Genomic DNA, 9,626 nt, shown 5'->3' on the forward strand with positions numbered 1-9,626 from the left:
CTGAATAACAATTTTTCATTGAAACTAGCTATTGTTGGTCAGAAGCCATAAGCAAGGGCTGACACTGTGGTGTTACCAGGTAAAGCCTCTGCCTGTGTTGCCAGCATCCCATGAATATGCCAGTTCAAGACCAGGCAATTTCATTTCTAATCTAGCTCCCTTCTAATATGCCTGAGAAGGTAGCAGAAGATGTCCCAAGCTTGGCCCCTGCACCTGTGCAGGAGACTCAGAAGAAGTTCCTAGATCCTGGCTTAGGACCAGCTTAGCCCCAGCCATGTCGCCATTTGGAGGGGAGTAAACCAGCAGATGAAATCGTTTTGTCTCTTTCTCTCTGACTTTGCCTTCCAAATAAACAAATACATCTAGAAAAAAAATCCCTCTGTAAAACTCTGCCTATCAAATAAGTAGATAAATCTCTGTAAAAAAAAAAAAAAAGCAGTAGCAACAGTAGCTATGATCAACAAATAAAATTACATCTGATTTGAAAAACTTAATAAGTAAGTGCTAAGTCATACAAACTACATTGAAAGGTGGCAATCACTAAGCCTGACGTAACAGCACTGCGAGAAGCAGAAGGGGCATTTCAAGCAGTATATCTACCTCCCACCCTTGGCAGGAAGAATTATTGTCTTGAGGAAAGTTCCTACCCCTCTGGTGCCGGGGCAGGCAGAACCCCGGAACCCACCCTTCTCCCTCCACTTCCTCCACACTCACCCCTCACCAAGTTTCTCCAAGACATCAAATACTTCTTCTGGTTGTTTGGTTAAGCTGTCTTCATCCAGCTTCTTCAGCTGCCTGTGAATTAAGAAACATAAACACAAATATAGCTTTCTTGCCAGGAATCAGAGCATAAAATACTTGACTGATTCTGCAATTAGCAGGCTAGGAATTTCTCTACACCATCTTCGCTAGTAAGCAAAAGCAAAGGCAAGCTGACACTGCGAAGGGATGCTGCAGGACTGCCCTCCGGAGGGGTTACATGTGTGGTGGGTCACCCTGAAAAGCAAACTCGGGGCCAGAAGGTAGCAAGCTGCCAAGAACCAGCCTTCATTCTAAGACATGCAACAATTATCTAACAGTAAAAGTTGTCCTACTCTACTGGCTGAGCCTTGGCAGCAAGTGTCCGAGTGAGTGGATGCACTGGGATGGATTCTGTCAGCCAATGGAATTCTGTTCACAATCCTGGAGCAGAGAAACTAACAGCATCTCAGAACTGTCAAAACCACTCAAGGAATATCTTCAGAACATTCTTCTCCACATCAAGGTTTCTAAGATGACATGAAGTGGACATTCCCCAGGGACTGATGCAGTTCAGCAGGCTTGTGCCCTGGGGAAAGGGTAGAGGACGGCCCAAAGCCTTGGGACCCTGCACCAGTGTGGGGGACCCAGAAAAAGCTCCTGGCTCCTGGCTTCGGATATGCTCAGTTCCAGCCATTGCGGCCACTTGCGGAGTGAACCAGAGTTTGAAAGAGCTTTCTCTTTGTCTCTCCTTCTCTCTGTAAATCTTACTTTCCAGTAAAAATTAAATAAAATCTTTAAGGAAAAACTTATCCTACAATGATTTAGACTGTCTTAAGAGATCCCTAGCTCCCCATTGTTGAAAAATTGCAAGAAAAACAACAAAAGAATTGTCACGTGGCTAAAATGGTGAAGCACGGCTGCAAACATTAGCTATATATTTTTAAAATATATTTATTTAATTTATTTGAAAGGCAGAATTGGGGGTCAGTGGGAAAGTCACACACCTGCTACTTCACTCCCCAAGGGGACACACTGTCCTGGGCTGGGCCAGGCTGAAGCCAGGAGCTTCATCCGGGTCTCCTGTGCGCATGGTATGGGCATTCAGGTCACCTGCTGCTGCTTTCCCATGCACATCAGCAGAGACAGGTCAGAAACAGGGCAGCTGGAACTTAAATCAGCTCCCAATTAGGAGGCTAGTATTGCAGGAGGCAGCTTAACGCATTACACCACAATGCGGGCCCCAGCCACATTCTTTGAAATCCACTTAAATCTTGGGAGCCCATGAATTAAGATGATTTATCTCTTCAGAAAATGTGTATAATAGAAGGCCAACTAGGGATTAAGACTGGAGGTCAAAGAAAACAGATTAGCTTTGCTTTCTATTAGCAAAGTTTCAGTAACTGTCAAAACATAAATTCCACAGGATCGTCAAAACGGAAAGTGAAAAGTATGTTAGAGCTAATCAAAAGTGAAGAAACAGCGAGACAACTGGGAATTGCAATCTCATAAACATTTCTCCCATGAACAGACTTGTGAACCTCTGGGCAATCCCCAAATACCAGAACCGCAGAATTGCTCACAGCTTCCAGGTAGGTCAAATTTTTCTATGCTAGATAATAAAAGCATCAGATGCTATCAATTAACAAGATGTTAAAACTCTTGATATTATTAACAGGCTTAAAGAACCAACTTGCTAAGTAGCAGTGGGCTGTGTGTGTTTATTTAACATCTACACAATGACTTCCTGCAACTACAAAGGAAAACAAAGAAAAGAGAGGTCAGGAAATGGAGAAATATGGAAGCAGTCACACTGGAGACTTCTTGGTATAGGAAAGGGTATAAATATTTAGACAATACTAATTCTTACAATACTTGAATTTTAAAAATACATGTGAATACATACTTTCCTGAAGAAAACAGTAAAATCAGAAAAGGAAAAAAAAAAAAACTTTTCGACATCACCTGCAGCCACCAATAAGCACTGATCTCAAAAGGAAAATCTACCAAACTTAATAGATACCAAAGACTATGAAACAGGACCAAAAAAAACCACTCCAACCTAATAGAAATATAAACTAAATAAAATGTCCACAGCGACCTTTGAAAAATCACAGAAGGTACTAAAAACTAAATTCCAGTGACATCATAAAAACTCCCAGCTTCCAAAACAAAAGACTGAAACGAAACTCCTTCAACTTCAGAACTGAAATTTCTGTGAATTCAGAGAACTCAGAAAGGGCATCTCATATGCCAGGGGTTTTGTTTTTGTGTTTTATTTTTGGTAAAGCCCTCTATTATAACTATATAAACAATGGACAATACCTCAATGCTGAAACATAGCTAAAGTTTACAAACAGCTTACAGGGTGCAAAATTAGACATGTTTCTTTTAAGCATTTACCCTTTGTGGTTTACAGAAAGCAACACTCAACTATTCAGCTACTCTAGAAACTACAGCACGACAAAGGAAACTGTCAGGCCCGGGAGGGCTGCAAGTCGCTGATAAAACTGACCAACCTCGTCTGACTGTTCAGCTGCGCTTTCCAAACAACCTAGATGGGTTTTTGCTTGGTTTTGATCTGGAGTTTTTGAAAACACACTGAACTTAAGAGCACCTTCTATCTCCGACGCCTTGACAGTCGGGGGGGTGGGGGGGGTAAAAAACAGTGTGCATTACCACATGGAACGATAGCGAGCGTGATCTTCACCAGCAATCTTGGTGAATTACCAAATTAAAACAGAACTTCATTTTGTAGCCCAGTGTTTCTGGATCACCAGTTCACGGGAAGTCATTTGAGAAATGACTCTCGGTGACATTTTACACCACAAGCCTTCACAGAACAAAGGCTGTTACCAGAACAACCTGACTTTGATGATGCCACTCTGTCCGCTGGGACTTCCCCAGGTCCCAAGCAGTTGCAGGATAAGCCTCCAGGGACCAAATACTGACGGGTACATCCCTCCCAGGTCAGCTGGTCACACAGTCAGCCAGCATCCCAGGAATGTGTTCTACGCCTTCCTCCACACCAACACCTACTGGCAATTCACTGTTTACAAATGATCAATGACTACCTAAGGTACAAATGGCTCTTCATCCACTTAGTCACAAAGAAATGTCAAACTCATCAACCCGGAGTGCATTTCCTGTCTCCAGTTGTTGGAAACACATGTCTTCTGAATGTCTGTGGAGACACATGTCTTCCCAAACAAAAATAATGGCATTCACGGAGCAGTCACTAAAATCTCTTTCATTAACACCTGCTGAAAGCCCATTTCCTTTGTGTATATCCTTTCTTCTTTACACACAGAAATCTGATAAGGGTTATAACAGAAATAAAGACAAATGAATGAAAAAATGTAATAAAAACAAATGTGTGTTCCCCCATATTCCAAATTATGTTTGAAACCCTAACTCCTGGTACCTCAGAATGTGACTGTTTGGAGAAAGGACCATTAATGAAGTCATTATGGTCAAACGAGGCCAAATGTTGGGCCTGGCGCGATGGCCTAGCACCTAAAGTCCTCTCCTTGAACATGCCAGGATCCCATATGGGTGCCGAGTTCTAATCCCAACAGCCCCACTTCCCATCTACCTCCCTGCTTTCAGCCTGGGAAAGCAGTCGAGGACAGCCCAAAGCCTTGGGACCCTGCACCTGCATGGGAGACCCAGAAGAGGCTCTAGGCTCCTAGCTTTGAACTGGCTCAGCTTCAACCGTTGTAATCACTTGGGGAGTGAGCCAATGGATGGAAGATCTTCCTCCTCTCTGTATATCTGGCTTTTGCCAATAAAAATAAATAAATCTTTTTTTAAAAAATGAGGTCAAGTGGGAGAGCTCCAATCCAAAATGAGGATACTTCCAAAAAATCATGAGAAATAAAAGTTGAACATGGTGCCAAAATTTTTGAGACACATGCAGTTTTCCCCACAAACCTTCTGAAGCATCCTTGTATACAGTTTCCTTGTCAGTGGAAATAAAACCCCAGCGAGGAAGGGCCAGGTGAGGACACAGGAAGGAGAAGACCCCCTACAAAACAAGGAGGGAGACCTCGAAGGAAACCACCTGGGGCAGCCATTGTGGTGTAGTGGATAAAGCTACTGTCAGCAACACCAGCATCCCATATGAATACAGTGTCCCTGCTGCTCCACTTTGAATCCAGCTCCCTGCTAATGGCCTGGGAAAAGCAGCAAAAGGTTGTCCAACTGTTTGGGCCCCTGCCACCCATATGGGAGACCTGGATGCAGCTCCTGGCTCCTAGCTTCGGCTCAGCCCCGCCTGGCTACTGCAAGCATCTCAGATTGAACCAGCTGACAAGTGCTCGATCGATCTCTCTCTCTCTCTCTCTCTCTCTCTCATTTCCCTCTTCAATTCTGACTTTCAAATTAAATTTAAAAATTTAAAGAAACTACCCTGCCAGTACCTTGACTTCACAGTTCTAGCCTCTACAACTAAGAGAAAATAAATTTTTCTTTTTTTAAAACACCTTGGCCACGATACTTCATCATGCCAATCTTAAGAAACTAAATGAAAGGGCCCAGCATGATAGCGTAGTGATTAAAGTCCTCGCCTTGTTCGCACCGGGATCCCACATGGTCACCGGCTCTAATCCCAGCGGCCCCTGCTTCCCATCCAGCTCCCTGCTTGCAGCCTGGGAAAGCAGTCGAGGACGACCCAAAGCCTTGGGACCCTGCACCCACGTGGGAGACCTGGAGGAAGTTCCTGGCTCCTGGCTTCAGATCGGCACAGCACCAGCCGTTGCAGTACTTGGGGAGTGAATCATCAGATGGAAGATCTATCTCTCCGTCTCTTCTCCTCTCTGTATATCTGACTTTGCAATAAAAATAAATAAATCTTAAGCAGTCTGATAGTTACAAGGAGGAAACACAGCCATTCAAGAACTTAGTTCTGCCATGCTCTTCCCCATGCACCATTAGTGCATTTTGTAAATCCAAAGGGTACACAACTAAACATGTCAAAAGGCAAAAAGATTTACTCCTTTGCCCCAAGATTACACAACTAAAGGCAGAAGTAAAAATAAAACTCCTGATTCCTAATCTTCTTTTCAGTTGAACAAAGGCCTCAGAGAAAGAATCCAAGGGAAAAAAATATATATATATGTACTTCAGAAAGAAACATCTTGAGTGTAAGTGATAACACATCGCCTTGGCACTACACGAAGTGCCTGTTCACATACACAAAGACCTGGAAGACAGGGGTATTTCCAGAGGGGAATCGGAGCCAGGCACAAAGGAGCCGACTTTGCATCAGGCTGCCTGAATACTAAGATCCCAGCTCTGTCTCTGACAAGACCTGCAATGGCTGGCAAGTCGCGAGCCTCTCCAGGCCTCGGTCTTCTTATCTGTAAAATAGGCAGATAGGAAGAGCTGCCTCTTAAGATTGTGAAGATCCAGTGAGTCAGAAAGAAACTAAACCATCTGAAATTACCCTGTTTACAGTCTAAAACACAATCAGAATCAGCAGCTCCATACAGTGTAAGGGGAGAAATGCAAAGTACTTTCAACAGCGCCGGCATCCATTAACTGCACGGAGGGTGCTGCTTACTGCTCTCCCAGTCTCAGCACTCTATACTCAGCGGATCACAAGCCCCTCCCAGGGTGCTGCCCCAGCTGTCAATCTCTTCCCTTCACCTCCCAGTTGCCCCACACTCCTACACACTGAATACTTCCTTCTTTAGCACTCTTTCAGCTGCAGGAAGTCAGACGGCCAACGAAACAGCACCTCTGAGAAACGCGCCTCTGCTACCCTCTGTTCTCTGCTTCTCTCCAGATGTGGCCAAATGTTCTAAGACCTGGGTAGCCCCTAGTGCTCCCAATCCGAGTCCAGACTGCAGAACCAGATACCTCCCCGCTCCTAAAACAATGTGAGACCACACTACCTCCAGTGACTCAAAGATAACAAATAAGTGTGCCTCAACGTCTGGTCCTCTTTGTCCATCTTGGAAAATATCCTCTTTATCTTCTTCCCGACATCTTAACGTCGGGTTCTGAATGGCTGAAGATGAAGGGTTGACGAGGATATAAAAAAATAAGGCACTCTGGATATTGTGATCCCAGCTGAAGCCGCCCCCACCCCGAGGGAGATCTGTCCTTCGCATGCCTCCAGCTTTACACGCGAGGCTTTCCGCCTCACGGCTCGTCCCACTGCGCCCCTCTAGTGGGACTTGCGACCCAGATCTAGCTGCTGGCTGCTGTTCCACTACTCCACACGCGCGAGCACGCTTCTGGCATCCCCATCACCTCCGTGAGCCCCTTCTGGGATCCGTCCCGAACGGTCCCTAACTTATCCACGCGATCCCCAGCAAAGTGCCCCACAACGAGAGCTCTCCCTAGCCAGTCCCCGTGCACTCCCTGCAGCGGGGGCTCCCAGAGTCAGCCACCTCCCGCTAGACGTGACCCCCCAACATACACACACACACACACACACACACACACTCACTCACTCAGCAGGTGCCCCATCTGCCCATCAGCGGGCGCGCGCGCACGCACACACACACACACACAGAGCAGGTGCCCCATCAGCCGGCCCACCCCGCCCGCTGATTCCTGCCTCGCACATAGGAATCTCCCCTCAGTCAGTCCTCGCTTTTCCCTCACTCGGTCCCCTCCCTGGTCCTTCCTCCTAACCAGTGTCCCCCTCACCGGCGCGGCGGGTTCCTCAGTTGCACCGTCTCCATGGCGCTGCCGGCAGCCGCCCAGAGCCACTCACTGCTCCATCCTCCCCCGGACCTCTCCAGACCCGCCCCGCAGACCCTCCCACACTTCCGCTTTCCGCCCCTACCGGAAGCAGTGCTCAGACTCCAGAGCAGGGCGGAGCCGCGGGAGACGCGGTCTGGGTCACGTGGATCTAGGTACGAGTCACATGTCGCAAGGGGGCGGGAACCCGGAACCGCGGAGCCGTGGCGGATCTCCCTGGCGATGTGGTCCAGGACACGCGTGACGCTGCCTGCTTGCGACGCTGTTCGCCCATGGACTCCAGGATTCCGCCTCTGTTTCGGAGGGCCCCTACGTCTCTGCCCGCGATACTGAGGCTGGCAGCCAAGCGCGGACTTGATTAGAGCTCTGATGCTTAAGCCAAGTTCCGCACGGTTTGGGAGAGACGCTGCTACTCCTGAGGCGCCTGCAGGTATTTGTGCTGTTAGGTCCCAAATGGTACCCTGCACATCCTCTCACTGGATATGACAGAGCATCAACCCCACCGGCTGCCCCACCCTCTTACTTAACAGCCTCAGCTTTGGGTCAGTTGGCATCTTCCACTTTTCCCAGGTCAGAACTGGAGCAGCTGGGATACCCGACACCCATATGGATGCCAGATTCATGCTACCCAAATGGCTAATATTTATTTTAGATACCTGGCTGTCTTAGTATGTTACCTATCCTTAAATCAAGCCTATAAGGTTCTCACCGTCTATGTAGTTATACTACTGTTTGACAGACACTGATTACCTCCTTGTCAGCATCACTCAGTGGTAACGCGTTCAGTACCAAATATTACTATTCCTGTTTTGTAGGAGATGAAGGAGGTTGACTCAGAACATCTCAGATGTTGAAGTTTGAGGATTTAAATCCACATGGATTTGACTCCAGAAGCTGCACACTAAACTGGGCAGCCGTAGCTAAGTTCCAGCTGGGTTTGTGAGGGGTCCAGTTCCACTCCCAGCTCCAGTTCCTGCTACTAGATTGTGAGAGGTCCCACCTTCAAGATGTGTTAGGGAAATGTCTGGGAGAAAACTTAAAACCCAGGGAAACCACTCGCTTATCCTGCTTATCTTAACGCATGGCATCTACACAGCTTTTCAGGGCCACCCCAGTGTGGCATCCCCTATGCCAGACACAATCCTGGATTTCCATTTAACCCTCAAAACTCACATGAAGTACAACTAAAAATTATCCCCAGTTCCCCAGTAAGGAAGTGGAGAGTCACATGTACACAGCTGGTGAGAACAAGAGTTAATAGCTTCTCTGTTTTTCTTGGATGTCTACCTAGAATAAACTGTGGATGCTGACATGTGTTGCTCAGAAATAGTCAGGAGAAAGCTGTAGAGACTTTCATGGCATGACTTTGAAATATACTCTACATCATCACCTACTGAAGGAGCCACCGAGCTCCACCCAGTGTCCACAGGAGGGGCAGCAGCAAAGTTCCAGAAATACTGTGACCATCTGGGAAATACAGAGATACACTTGTCCAGTACCCTGCTTGGAGTATATTCAGCTGTAGATGAAATATCTAAATGGTGATTTGAGTCCATAGGACACTGTTGCTTTATTAAGTCTACAAGTCAGCAGTTGGAGCTAATTCAGAAGCTCAACAGTCAAATTCATCTTTTCCCATCCTACTCAACATGTTGACTTTTCATACTTGTTTGTATTGCCCTACAACTGCAAAATGGCTACCCCTTTAGGTATCACATCCTTAACTTGGCACTTAACCCAAAGCAAAATAAGAGCAAAAAAGGACAATTGGTCCTGTACCTCTGTCTTATAGGGAGGAAAACCTCCTTTTATCTCATTGCCTGGCTGAGTGTCAAATATTCATTAGCCAGTCACTGGTAAAAGAGAAGGACAATATTCTGTTTCACTTAGCACTATCCTAATTCATCCTCTCAACGGGAGGATCTCAGGTAAAATTCAGGATCCTGGAAATAACATGGAAGCCTTTGAGTAGCTAACCACCGAATTGCATGCCTTGTTCTCTGTAAGCTTTGTGTTGGCTGGGGAGTTTCAGTGAAACAGCCGCTCAACCCTTGGGAAGTTTGTAGTCTGGTGAAGGATTTGCACATATAGTCACAACTATATTCACACACTATAAATTCCTGGGCGGACAAAACAGGTTGGGTGCTAGATCCTATTAGACCTTAGAGATGCAG

The 9,626-nt window shown here is 46.4% G+C and overlaps 1 protein-coding gene across 3 annotated transcripts in view; it reads right to left on the minus strand.

The window, feature by feature from the left end:
* The window catches only part of STK4 (serine/threonine kinase 4), a 68,464-nt gene extending 60,968 nt beyond the window's left edge, over positions 1-7,496 (minus strand). For 2 of the 3 annotated variants that reach the window (XM_040981427.1, XM_040981428.1), the window contains exons 1-2: positions 7,399-7,492; positions 715-795 (exon numbers count right to left, since the gene is read on the minus strand). In XM_040981427.1, coding sequence (XP_040837361.1) covers positions 715-795; positions 7,399-7,433 — 116 coding nt within the window. In that variant the 5' untranslated portion in view covers positions 7,434-7,492. Of the gene's footprint in view, positions 1-714; positions 796-7,398 lie in introns of all 3 variants that reach the window. The other variant, XM_040981426.1, reaches the window with a different exon arrangement.
* Between the last annotated feature and the right edge of the window lie 2,130 nt (positions 7,497-9,626).

This window comes from Ochotona curzoniae, unplaced genomic scaffold (assembly GCF_017591425.1).
Source record: "Ochotona curzoniae isolate NIBS_2020 unplaced genomic scaffold, NIBS_Ocur_1.0 contig_3520, whole genome shotgun sequence".
In the NCBI taxonomy this organism is placed as follows: Eukaryota; Metazoa; Chordata; class Mammalia; order Lagomorpha; family Ochotonidae; genus Ochotona; species Ochotona curzoniae.